Source organism: Cololabis saira, chromosome 3 (assembly GCF_033807715.1).
Source record: "Cololabis saira isolate AMF1-May2022 chromosome 3, fColSai1.1, whole genome shotgun sequence".
In the NCBI taxonomy this organism is placed as follows: Eukaryota; Metazoa; Chordata; class Actinopteri; order Beloniformes; family Belonidae; genus Cololabis; species Cololabis saira.
Window position 1 is genome coordinate 18,517,893 of NC_084589.1, and position 14,425 is coordinate 18,532,317.

Genomic DNA, 14,425 nt, shown 5'->3' on the forward strand with positions numbered 1-14,425 from the left:
GCACGTTACGGTTCGGCCGAAGAAACGGACGAAGAAATGGCATAAATTGCGGCAAAATGACACGATTAATTCAAAATGGCCGACTTCCTGTCCGGTTTCGGCCATGGCGCCAAGAGACTTTTCTTTAAGTTGCGACTTGATACAGGTGTTTACCGATTTTCGTGCATGTACATCAAACCGTATTGTGGGGCTTGAGGCATGAAGTTTTCTAGGGGGCGCTGTTGAGCCATTAGGCCACGCCCATTAATGCAAACCATTAAATATCAAATTTTTCGCCAGGCCTGGCTTGCATGAAAAATTGTGGGACTTTTGGGGCACGTTTAGGGGGGAAAAAGGCCCTTATTTCGTCGGAAGAAGAACAAGGAAATAAAAATTCCTAAAGATACAATAGGGCCTTCGCACAGTCAGTGCTCGGCCCCTACCAAGGTGAGTGCAGCTATATCCCCACCAATCTTTATAGAGGGTCAGTAAATTGATTCCCCTTGGATGGATGTAAATACGTCAGGAGAAAGACAAGAGTCCACCCAAACATCTTTGCGTGCAATGTGACATACTGAGAAGTGGGACAGCGGCCTCACCGTCGACTCTGGTGTACGGTCTCCAGGTGTAGTACCAGCCTCTGAACTGCTTGCTGTTGAACTCAGCGCACTGTTGTGCTCGGTAGTCGGAGGTGTTGGGGGGACAGGCCTCTGTGTTGCAGAGCTGGTACAACTTGGGAGAACCCTCGCAGAACTTCCCACCATATACAGGTCTGCAAATACATGGCACACGTATCTATTAATGTTTTATTCATGTTCTCTGTCGTCTTGTCTGCACGTGTTAACGTTCAACTCAGATGAGAGCAGATTCCAGAGTTCTGTCATGATTCTGTTTGATATACAGAGAAAAAGCTAAATTCAAACCGCCACAAAACAGAGAACAGTGAGCTTCATTGTCCCATCATGACTAATTCCTAAGTCGCTCTCCAACTGCGCGTCAGTGTGAGAGTTACCGTGTGGAGATTTCTCTGAACACAGGTGTATTTCCTGGGGCTGCGTTTCCAAAAATCCCTTCCACGGGACAATTACCTTTATCAAGCGTCAAATCACATCGCCACTTATCAGTCTCTACATCTCAAGACTCTTTCATTTCTTATCTCTACGTTTCATCTTTCACATTTTTAATCCTTTCTCTGAAATCTCCCCTGTCTCCCCTCTTCCCCTAGCTCTCCGCCACCATCGGTCCTGCCCTTCAGTTCTCCTAAGAGCCTTTCGGCTAATTTAGCCTCCCACTTGTCAGGATCTTGTTATGAAAAAGATCAAGTCCCAGCATTTAGGATAAGCCCCCCTGACTCACTATGAAAACAATCCTGAGTGACGGATGAATTGGAGAACTAAATAAACAGATCAGGGATGAGGGAATAGATGTTCTTCATTATTTTAATCACATGTCTCACGCCAATCTTACGGTTAACAATTTTACCAGCGATTTTAAAGTCTTAAAGAATCTCGCTCAAGAGATCTCAAGCTGTAAGGTTCAAGGTGGCAATCAGAGCGACATTTTACACATTATTGTGTTACAGCAAAATCAGACATGTTTAATAAAACACAAGTCGTTAGTCTTGTGGGCAGCGTGATGGCTAAGTGGTTAGGACTGTTGCTCACAGCAAGAAAGTTCTTGGTTTGACTCCCGGACCCGGCGGGAGCCTCTCTGTGTGGAGCATGTTTGCATGTTCTCCCCCGTGCCTGCGTTGGCTCTCTCAGTCCAAAAACATGCATGTCTAGGTTGATTGACAACGCTAATTTGCCCGTGAGAGGTTTTGTCTCTCCCCATACTTGTGGGGTTGCGTCAGGAAGGGCGTCCGTCATAAAATGGGGCCAAGTGGATGTGCGGACTATGATCCGCTGTGGCCATCCTTCTGTTTAGAGGGATTAAGCCGACATGATTGATGACAAGTCGTTAGTCTTGTCTGTTTCAAGTTCCTCGAGACAGTTTGAACGAGCAACTATTTAGGAGCTTTGTTGTCATTCGCTAAACAATCTGGCATGTATTTATGTAAGGAGTGATTCTGAAAGATGCCCAGTATTTATTCTGTGATCTAAAACTTCGGCTTTAGAGTCTTGAGACATGAGAAGATGTCAAACGTTATAAACAGTTTTTCAGTTGTCGAGTATCTTGTCTGGATTAACGTACTGCCGACTCTAAACTAATCTGTTACCTGAAAAAACAGCAAGAAAAAGGTAGAAGACTGTATTTTTCTATTCAAATTAAGAACAACACAGTTACCACCCATCCGGAAATGATTATTCTCCTGTTAAGACTTAATTGAAAACAACGTGATACAACTATTGCAATACTTGTGTTCATCATAAATAAACAGACAAAGATGATGAACTACTTCTTTCCAAATAAATGATGAAACAGTCACAAAATCTGTGTGTGAGAAACATAAAGCCTGAGTTAATTTCGCTGTATCATAAGCCAAATACAGCTTTATTTTCCATCCTTTCTTTTGAGTACTACGTTTTAAAACTACGCCATAAAGTGTCTTTAGCACTAAATTCAGCTAGGCATGCTGCCACTTCTCTCTCTGTTAGGTTCATTTCCCCTCCACTTTATACCAGCGTCATCACGTGCATGCAGACTTTTATCTGTTACAGCTGACGTGTATTGTTTTCGATACTCTCCCTGCAGGTTTCTCTACCTGGGGTTGTTGCATTGCCTCTCGCGGGACGTGACTCCGCTCTGGCAGCTCCGGGAGCAGGTGGACCACGACGACCACGACGACCAGTGGCCGTGCTGGGGCTTCGGGCCCTCGTCACCCTGTTTCACACACTGGCCCCTGCGACACCACTGAGGGATAAAAGGGATGATAAACATTTGTAAGAAGGATGAAAAGAAGAGCAACCCTGCAAATAGATAAATATATAATATGTTCGCATACAAACTATCAGTGAAACTGTGGTTTACATTCTTTTCTATCGTGAACATGTGGAAAAAAAACGGTCTCTCCTCAAACATTTTACTTTGCTCTTTATAAAAGCAGTAAAATTAAAACACATACATACAAAAAAGAAAGGTCACAGTAAAAAACGGCTGCCAGCTGTTCACAAATTGATGCAGTAACATTAAAAAAAGGAATAAATATGTGCCAAGAGACTGAGATAATTTGACTTTTTTCCAGTGCAAATCAAATGTAAGGGTGGAGAATTTCCTTTAATCACTTATTTATTTGTATTCATATCTGGGTTTTACTTCGATCTGGAACAGAATTGATACTCAACATTTTCTCATGTTTTTTTGATTTGAAAAGTAAAATTCTCTTCCCAGAGTGGTTGCCGGTGGCCTGATGAGTGTTCAGATCTACACACACGCTAACAGTTGCTTCTCCTCACCCTCCAGAGAGTGAGCTTTATTGGGCTTCACGATTATACCTCCTCAGAATCCACGACGCTCCGAATCAGGCCACACTGACCGAAATGCTTTCCAAAAGTAAACACTTCCAAATGCGTTCAGCAAACAAACGAAGCGAGGCAGGAAAAGGAATAATAAAGTACAGTTTTTCAGCCCGCCGTGTACGAGATGATGGAAGGTCCTTCGGGGCAGGCATGTCTCTCTGCGCTGAGTGTATTTACAAAATGTATCTCCACAAGGCTTGGTCATTAACCAGACGAGCAATCAAAGACTCCACACGGAGCATGATTTCACTGAAAATGTCCCAAACAGCATCCACCCCCCACCTCCACCTCCAGCACCGTGCAGGGGCGCTGATATTGTGGTATGTGCTCAGCTGTTCTTGTTCTCACTGCGCGCTCATGCCAGTATACAAGCTGAAACACACACAGACTCGGACTCCCCCTTTCACACACATTAAGACAAACCTCTCCAAATATTCTCAGGCTCCTCGACTAAGGAGGAGAACAGCTGATTTCCCCTCTAGTTTCTCCGCTACAGCTGAGTGGCATGCCTCTGCTGTGAGCCTGTCATTGTTTGCATTCAGCTAATTGTCCTCTGGAGGGAGAGGGTGAGATGAAACCATCAACCACGGTACCCTGAGAAGCAAACGCAGAGGGGAGGGTGTCGGGGGAGCAAGCCTTGGGGGGAGAATCATCTTGAACGAAAGGCAGGAGAGAAATGAAGAATAAACAAAGGGCACAGATTGTCTTTTTGCTCCAAACCTCAATGGCATGTTTCTGCCACATTCACAACAAACTAGCTGTTTTGTGAGGGGAAATAAAGAAAGGAGAGAGGGGTACAGGGGTTTGATTCACACTGCACTCAAGTGAACTCTATCTAAAATGAGCTTACAAGTGGGTTTAATACTTTACCCTGGGCTACGTGGACTCTGGTGTGTAAATTAATGCTTTAAAAAGAAGTACAGCATCCCTGAGTTCAAAGCCTTTGTCTCCAAATGGCAAGACTCAAAGAGATATTAGCACTATATAACACCGAAACAGTCAATAACGTTTCCTTTTGTTATAGACTATATTCAAACAGTTTGCTATATATAATCGTGTCTCTCTTTGTCCCGGGTGATTTACTGACTCAGAGGTCCTTGGAGAAGGAATGTGCCTTTTCTCTGCGTGAAACATTTCTTTCTACAAGCTTTAGCCTGTACTAAATGCTACACAGTTCATGTGTTTTGTACCCAAATAGTAAAGAAGAAGAAGTAAAAAAATAAAAAAACAACAATAAAACAAAACAAAAAAACAACAATTCTTGTGTCAAAAGGAAAATTCACTATCACATTAGTTGCGTCTAATAATACAAAGTGGGAAACTCTACAACTGTAATTTTTAATGTTCTTGTTTATGTTATTTTCTTAAAAAGTGTGTTTTTTTTTTTTTTTTTTTCCTGACTAAACCCACAAAGCAATGGGTGCAGATTTATTTATAAGTCACCGTGGAACAGCGTAATGATCTGAGACATAAAACAAGCAAAAACAGAAAAGAGAGAAAAAAAAAACAATACCGACCTGATTGGTAAAACAATGCAAAGTTTTCCTAAAGACAATTAGTGGCAGGACTAAGGTTGGTCCCTTGAGCTGAGATAAAGGTCATGCTAATGGTGGAATGATTAGTAACTCTTAACCCCAAATGAAAGAGAGCCTTTTTCCAAACATAATTAGTGACAATCTTTACTTCCTCAAAGGCGATGGATTACAAAAAAAACCCAAGTGTGCTTCCCATGGTACTCATGTGATAGCACTTTTGTAGTAATAAAGCCTGTGTGTGTGTATATCCCCAGAAACCCCTCGTGTCCTGCAGACAAACACTCGCGGACAGACAAACATGTTCAGTCACCATATTGGGGCCGCAGGCAGAGCCCTCAGCAGCTGGCATGAATTTGGTCTCACACTTCCTCCCAACACGGTGGCACCACAGAGCCTTGCAGATATCCTGGAACCACATTAGGGAAAAGAAAAGAGATGAGATTACCAGGATTTTCCCCACAGCAGCTGTAAACAAAGCGAGCAATTAGGGGGAACAATAATTTATATCACCGCTATTTTGTTTCTTGGGTTCTGCTGCATCAGAGATTGTCTGAATCATGCGCCTCTGGCAAGGCCTGTGCGTGCAGCAATCACGTACATCCAAATATTTATTCTTATGGAGTCAGAATAACAATGTTTTTGAAAAATTAAACCAAACCCAGTGGCTCATATACTATATATTTGAAGTGTTACATTAAAGATACAGCAATATGTGGCATTAATTATCTTCCCTGACCACCAGACAATACATGTTGAGGAAATGTAGCCACAGAACACTAAGATACATTTAAGAGGGCACAGTGGTCCCACCAAGCTTTAGGTCATGACTCTGATTCTGGACATTGCCCAAAAGATTCAGGAGGGATCACTGGGGAGTTTCCCCGCTCGCATTGCCTGGGAAACATGGCCTGCTACTTTGCAACATGTCCACTTCGCTATTGTCCAAATTACTATTTCAGAGTTTGACAACTCAGTGCAGATGGTGAGAAGCACCTCGGTTTCAGTTTATTGCTGCCAAGAGTCACCATGGAATTCATCCCGAGACCTATTTTTTTGCTGCCGTTCTGCTTGCTCAGGATTTTGGTAGCAGTAAAACTGGCAGAGAGGGTTACCGACATAAGTATTAGACAAGCAGAGACAGGGGGAGATGATGTACAGAGTGTGAGAGAACCCAAAAAAAGAGAAAAAAAGACACCTGCGTGAATTATCTGCTTCCTTTTATTGCATAACCCACCTCTGTCTAACTGCACACACCAATGGAGAGTATCATTTGTTTCGGCTGCACCTTATCTTGATAAAGCCTGCCAAAAAAGTTTCAAAAGAATATGAATTCATGACACAATGAACTGCACCGCTGAGGCGGATTCTTCCATGTTTTTTTTTTTTATGAGTAAGAAGTGTCTTGACAGACAGTAAGCATAACGACTGCTTGGGGATTTTTCTGCCCTATATGCGCCTTGTTGCTACCAAGTGCACAAGCATATGTCATGGCTGAAATAATACATGGATCCTCAGGCTGTTTCTAAACTGCAAATCAAATCACATATCTTGGACAGATTCTCTATTATTTATATACAAGCAGTCAGAGAGGATTTGTGCATGTAAACATTACCATCTTGTCTGCATTGGTTCATGCAGCAAAAATGCAGGTGGTGATGAATGGTACAGCAGCAGAGTAAAGCAGCGCTGGTGACCTGGCTGTCCAACTGAAGGTTTAACGCTGGAGGTATTAACTCCGCCTCTGCCCAACATGAACATAATGATTTTTCTGCATGGTAAAGTTTTATGTGACATTGTAAATGCAACTCCAAACTATAGTTCTTGACAAAGATTTTTTACATCAATTTTCACAGAAATAAAACTTGTGCCTCTTTTTCAGATTGATGTTTTGCGGAAACTAAATAAGAGGCAACATCTGTCTACTGGGAAAAGAAAAGTGAAGTGTGTAGTGCTAAGCGTCTGGGGCCATGATGTAGATGCTCGCACATACGGGTCATTAAGGCTGAGAGTCGGGGGCCTGCAGCCCAGAGTGCCTTTGGAGTAGCCCAGATCTCAGGAGAGATGAAATATTAAAATAGAGATCACTTGCAATCGTGCATGAACCCCCCAGGCATAATAATATACCAAAATGACATGAAAGATAAAAAGTGGAAACGGTCTATATTTCATTTTCCTGGTATTTACTACTAACAGCATCTGCTTCAAACTGCGCAAACATTACGCACATCCCCCGGTTCAGACTGTCTGAACCGGGGGATGTGCGTAATGTGTGCGCTGCAACAAAGGGAGATCGATCTGTTAAATGTTGGCATCAAGTGGCAAGATGTGGGCAAATGTGTCAACTGGGAAGCTATTCTAATTATTTCACTCTTTGATATAAATAATTCATCTGCCACAAAGTATTAGTCTGGATTCAACTTTGATTGCCAGGGGGCAGTAGCAACAGACACATAAGAAACCTGTACACATACGATAGGCATACAACCAGTCAGAGAAACAGACATGTGACGCAGGAACGGCAACAACTTGACTAGTATCAACACAAGACATTCAGAATGGCGTGCAGTGGACTAGGAACCAGAGTTATCAGAATAACAAAAATAAGACTGAAACTAAAGCTAACGGGGAAAAAATAATCCTGGTAACGAAAATAGAAATAACTTTAGTTGTTGATGTTTTATAAAACTTAAACTAAATAAAAACCAAAACATAACTGGAACAAAATAAAACTGTAGGTAAAATTACCACTGTAGTTTCTTGTCTTGTTTTTTTTAATGTTTGGTACTTAATTTTTCTAATTACTAAAAAAAAAATATGTTGATAGGATTCCTTCATCCTAAAATTTGTTTTCTCAATATTTGTGAGTCAATACCTCAAAAACTAAAACTAATCTAAAACTGAGTAATGTTTCAAAACTAAAACTGAAACTAAAACTGATGGGCATGTTCAGCTAACTGAAACTAAACTGAAACAATCAAACAAACTATCAAAAAAATCCCAAACCAATATAACTCTGCTGGGAAAACTGGTGAATGACCGGTTTTGCAGTAAAACAAAGTGTTATTGTTACTTCTTCAGCCATCTCGGTTTTTTTGAGTAGTGATCCATAGCCACTCCTGTACCAGTCAGTGCATAAAGCCCTCATCCCATTTCCATTGGTTCGGTAGCTTCTGTACCAGTGGAAATGGCTTTGAACGGGAGGGGGACCAGATCTATTTTACAAGAATTTCACACTTTGACATTGTTAAAGAAAAGAAAATGAGCATTTTAGTTGATAAATAAATCCATTTAAATAGCAAATAACTAAAAAAATATCTCATTAAGTTAAAATAACTCACAATTAAATAACAACCTAAATATGATAAGAACGCATCAGATAAGAACCAGATGGAAACAGGCTAGAAGTGAAAAACCAACAAACAAAAACACGGGTCAGACATGACTGGTCAATTTTAAGTGAAAACAAGTGTTAACTAAATACAATTATGCATAAACCTGTTGCGTTGTCAAGACTATCTATTCATCCCCCCTTTATCCAAACCTGCTTCTTCCTTTTCAGGGTCACAGGGATGTGCTGGGACTTATAGATGTTCTAGTTAGGTGAAAGGCAGGGGTGCAGCCTGGACAGATCACCAGTGAGCCACGTATAGACCAACAACCTCACTCTCACACTCACTCCCATGCACAATTTAGAATAAACAATTAGCCTGACATAAATCTTTTTGGACTATCACAGCAGGTGATTTCTTGGACATTTCACCCAGTGTTTCAAGCTCCTTTACTGGTCAAACCTTGTTTGTGTGATTTCACAACAGGTGATGATGGAGATCACAATAGTTTCTACTCGTTTGTTCATACGAGACATTTTCCCACATAAACCTTCCAGATGAACGATGACCAGTGTGTGATAAGCTAGAATCTGTGGCTTTGACTCAGAGTAATGTTCCTATGGACTGAATTGAGATGAGGTTAAAGATGACCATTATTATGATAAGGACACCGAAGAATCAACATAGAAGAAAACCTATTTGAGTTGCATCTGCAGCAGCCTTGTTTAGATAATGATACCAGCTGATAAGAGAACTACAGCCATGAAGTTGCAGACAGGAAAAAGATAGCAGAGGGGAAGCAGAGCACAATCCATATGCATACAGCACAATGTGGTGCCAGAGTTTATTGGATTAATGTGACACCGTGTGGCTCGCTGAGATCTGGCAGCCTCCTGGTGAAGACACACGTGCTCCTTATTAGACATATGTCGACATATTTAACAAACTGTTGCCTCACAGCTAGAAGTTCAAATCTCAGCTGTCATCTTTCTGTAAGGAGTTTGCACACGTTTTTTTTCCAGGTAGTCTGGTTTCCTCTGACAGTCCTGAAACATCCACATTAGACTGATTGATGAATCTAGGTTTACCACAGGAGTGAGTGTGTGTGTGTGTTCCTCTATATGTGGCCCTGCAATACACTGGTGACCTCTCCAGGAGGAACTCCCACCTTTTGACTGAAGAGAACTGGGTTAGGATCCGGCTCCCAATGACCCTGAAGAGGAAGAAGCTTGTACAGATAATGGATGGATGGATGGAATATGTGGAAGAGTATTGTGATCAGCAAGCTCACCAGTAATGAGACAATGGGAGGGCATTGCAGAGCGATTCCCATTGGCAACGCGCCAGCATATATTTAGTCATCTGTCCCACTGAGTATTTCATGGGGAGAATTAAAACTCTCACTGTTTATTTAGTGTGTTTGTGTGTGTGTGTGTGTGTGTGTGCACATGTATGAGTGCATGGGTGAGAGTATGCATGAGGTCATGTAACCCTAACCAGTTAGTCTCATCCTTCCTTTCCTTTTATCCCCTTTTTCCTCTGCCTCATTCATCCCATCCTGCTCTCAGGTTTTTCTGTTCCTATGAAGCAATGCATCATTTTTTTCTTAGGAATTGGAATACTGTGGGTTTGCTGACCAAACTCCTCAGAGAATCATATGACGGGCTGGGATTCTTCATTTTTACCATCATCACAGGAAGGCACATAGGGGTCAAAATGCACTTTACCTTTTTAAAATCGAGGGTGCATAGCTTGGCCTTCTCCCCAAACTGCCACTTGCACTGCGTGTCTGCATCGTACATCTCGCCCGGCAGCTTCTCTGGGTACTGATACTCCTTGACTGCCTTTGGTTCGTCTGATAGGCACAAAGCCTGGGCAGTACTGGAAGGTTAGAGAGGAGGTAAAAAAAGAAAATGAGTAAAGGATAATAACCTCAAGAGAGCACACGGTAAAAAGAATAGAGAAATGCAATGATATAAAGTGGATGGTGTATTGAGGCTCGTTGTTGTGCACAAAGAAATTCCACAACAGCGAGCACACACATGTCCTGCTGCTCCCACCACTGGAGCAACTGTAAAGTGTTGCCCCGGTAACAAAACAAATTGGCAAACTCAAAACCTGAAAGTGATGGTTTTAATGCATCAGACACTTAATTATGACAGACATAAAAAGTCATTGCCCGTATCACTCATGCTCTTACCCCAGCAGGGGGTTTCCAATGTTAACTGATATCACTGGTTTCTGAACTGAGATGTTTTACAACTTAAACACTGTAGTCAGGGGAATATAAAGCTAAAATATGGTGGAAAGAGCACCGAAAGGCAAAAGCGCTGGAATGGTTCATTATGTTAGCGAGGGGTTCTGATTACTTTAACAGAGTGTATTTGTGTCTATGTGTACCTATGAGATATTCCACAGCTTTATGGGACCTGTGTGTCTACAAAGAACAATGCTCTGCAAGTGCAACATTCTGATATTATATGTCAGTCACATAATGAGGATCCTGAAAAACAGATTACATTCACAGTTAATTATGCACATCTGCAGGAACATAAGTAAGGCGTGTAGGGCGGCCCCCCCCACGCCCCCAAAAAATAAATACATCGCCCAGATTTCCGCTAATTTGTAAGGTTTCATGACAAATTATCTTCAAGAAGTTTTAAATATTCACTGATAGCTCTGCAAGAGCCTTGGGACAAATTGTTTTCCCCACGGTATAAGATGTAAGCACTTACTTGCACAAGATAATCATCTGCTTGAGATAAAACAGGAATGTGAAGAGAACCCATTTTTTTTCTAGTGTTCCCTGCAGATCAGATCACCTGACCCACCACTCTCTCAGACAGAAATTACTGCGCTTTTTGTTTCTAGCATGCTTCACTGGTGCATGAAACAAAATGCCAACCAAGAATTTTACTGTGGCAGGTGAAATTACTTTAATTACATCATCCCACTGCAGGACTGTTGAGAATAGCAACAGTCAGACTATCACCTTAAAAACGTCTTTTTATTCAAGATATTCCAATCATTGAGGGCCATATCTGAGTCTACCAAGTCTGTAAAGTACAATTCACTACAATTCACTATTATAAAGTTCTTCTCAAAACGTTGTATTATTTTGTTAGGTCTGTATTTTTTTTTGTCCAGTTCTGCATACCAGGCTGAACTGTTTATGAAGCTCTGAAGAATCTGTGGCATACACACATTCTCACTGCATGTTTCTAATTTATAAATACCACTTTGTGTTTAGGAAAATGTCCACGTTTACTCTGTGTGCTTAAGCGTTGTTTGTGTATCTGTCCACTGTGTTGTTTGTACAGTCGTCTGGGCTTCACCTAAAAAACAGAAGTGTCCAATTTCATTTTAATAAAATGTAGTGTCATTGTGTCTTTATTAGCAGTATTTATTCAAGCTGAGCTGACATGATCTTGGCTGGCTAAACTAACCTGCTGGTGATACTATAATACACATTACAATAAAGGTTGCTTTCAGATTCACAATTGGATTGAAGGATTCAAAACTCACTCAAAACTAACCTTCCCTGTGGTGTCTCTCTGCAGAGGACTCACAGATAGACAAGGCTTAAAGCTTTTTATACAACACTAATGGGACATACTGCTGTCACACAATCACCTGACATTTGTAGTTATTTCTGCTGCCTTAATAAATGCAGATTTATATATATATATATATACGTATATATATATATATACATAACTTAGATTAAACTACAAAATAATAATTGTGAATAACAAATACATAACTAATTTGTCAACTTAAGCATTTTGAATATCTCCACAAAGTACAGCTAAACAATAAAACACAATATAACAGTATGCATAGCACCTTTAGAGATGGGCTGGAGCTTTATGAGGACAAAATGTTTTAAGAATCTGGAGACAAAGATGAGCTGGGATAGTCGGGACTCCAAAAAGGACATAAGTAGAGAAAAAGGCTGCTGGTTATGCACATCTACAAGGTGGATAACAGCTTGGCCTGAATTGAAAAGACTGGGGGAAACTTCTAGAGTGGGAATAGTTCCAGAAACCGCATGCCCCGTGGAGCTCAACCACCTCAGGCTCATACAGCCAACCTCTCACCTCATGGAGGTCATGGGGAGGATCAGATTCATCCACAACTTCCACCCCCTGGCAAGCAGAGAGCTGGACCCCCTCCAGTTCACATACCGTCCAGGCATTGGTGTGGGGCAAGCAGTCAGCTACCTGCAGCACCGAGCACCCTCACGCATCGGCAGCGCTGTGAGGGTCATGTTTATTAACTTCTCCAGTGCTTTTCCACAATCCAACCAGCACTTCTCAGGAGGAAGCTGGAAGCAGCTGGAGTAGACTGAATGTCTTAGTAACAATCAGCAGCAGCATGTGAGACTTCGTAACCGTGTATCTGACACGTTGAAGCATGGTGGGCTCTCCATGGAAGAAGGATATATATTTACCCCATTCTTTTTCAATCTGAACACATTCCACTTCAGATGCACCATCAATTGCCATTACTGGTCTTATGTTAGATGAGAAGGAGCTGAATAGGGAAAGGGGAGTCTTTACCAGCTTCTCTACCGACAGGAACTGAACCGCGTGAACATTAGAGCAGTGGTCTTCAAGCCTGAAGCGGGGTAACATCTAAAACATGCAGGACAGGGGGTCCTGAGGACCAGGGTTGAAGACCACTGCATTAGAGTCACTAATGAAAACGCCATGGAGATGGACTTACACAAAAGGGTCCTCCAATTCTACAGCCATGGTCTACAGGAAGAGCCAAAGTCGGCTCTATCTGCTTAAATTTAAAAAAAAGAGATGAAGAAATATCAATATATTTTCTGTGGGGGCTGTGAAAAAAAAAAAATCTGAGAGGGACCGGTGACAAAAGGCAGCTCGGTCTTGGATTGTCTGTTAGCAACACTAAAATCCCACAACTCAAGAAGAATGCACTTAATTTCAACCACATCAGACTTTTGATCATCAGCATGGTTTGGAGCTCCGCTGTTTTATGCACAGCATTCACCAGGTGTTTTGTCCTCATGTAATGCAGAATTCATAATTGCAATCTTTGTTTATACACTACAAGAACCAGCAGTGTGTCTTCACCTCTGTATATATATATACACACACACACATATATACACCTGTCTAGGGCTGGGCGATATATCGAGATTTTTATATATATCGATATATTTTATAACGCGATATGGTACGAGACAATATTGTTTATATTGATTTAAATTTTTTTTTTTTTTTATATTATTTTGATATACCGTAGCTTATTTTGTGACAAATTGACTTGAATGTTTTATTTGAGATTTGCACAAATGTTTTGTTATTTGCACAACTGTCAAACTCAGTGGAAAAGTCTGCCTGTTACTGTCGACATTGTATTAATTGCACAGTGTATTTTACTTTAATTGTTATGCAGGAAAGGGATATTTGTTTTATTTTATTCAAGAAGCATTTTTATTCTATATATATATATGCAGGCAGTTTATTTTTATTTCATTTGTTTTATACATTTTGATATTGTGCAGACCTCTGTTAATAAAGGAACCTGTGTGACATTTGGCACGAGGCTTTGTATTAAAACTGACTGTTTTTTTAAGGGTTTGCCTCAGAAAAAAATGAAGCTAACAGAGATGCTATGCTATAATGCTTTGGGGGAAACCCCAATTAAGGCACAGAAAAAATATCGATATATATCAAGTATCGCCATTCAGCTAGAAAATATCGAGATATGACTTTTGGTCCATATCGCCCAGCCCTACACCTGTCCATGCATTTAGGAATGTAGACATGGTCAAGACGATCTGCTGCACTTCAAACCGAGCATCAGAATGGGGAAAATGGTTGTTGGTGCCAGACAGGCTGGTCTGAGTATTCCAGAAACTGCTGATCTACTGGGCTTTTCACGCACAACCATCTCTAGGGTTTACAGAGAATGGTCCGAAAAAGAGAAAATATCCAGTGAGCAGCAGTTCTGTGGGAGCAAATGCCTTGTTGGTGCCAGAGGTCAGAGGAGAACGGCCAGACTGGGGCGAGCTGATAGAAAGGCAACAGTAACTCAAATAACCACTCGTTACAACCGAGGTATGCAGAAGAGCATCTCTGAATGCACAACA

The 14,425-nt window shown here is 41.3% G+C and overlaps 1 protein-coding gene across 1 annotated transcript in view; it reads right to left on the reverse strand.

Annotated features, from left to right (window-relative positions):
• Positions 1-14,425, reverse strand: part of LOC133440929 (A disintegrin and metalloproteinase with thrombospondin motifs 16) — a 68,101-nt gene that overhangs the window by 23,896 nt on the left and 29,780 nt on the right. Inside the window, exons 10-13 of the mRNA XM_061718272.1 lie at positions 10,029-10,182; positions 5,283-5,378; positions 2,684-2,832; positions 579-751 (exon numbers count right to left, since the gene is read on the reverse strand). Of these exons, the coding sequence (XP_061574256.1) occupies positions 579-751; positions 2,684-2,832; positions 5,283-5,378; positions 10,029-10,182 (572 nt within the window). The remainder of the gene's footprint in view (positions 1-578; positions 752-2,683; positions 2,833-5,282; positions 5,379-10,028; positions 10,183-14,425) is intronic.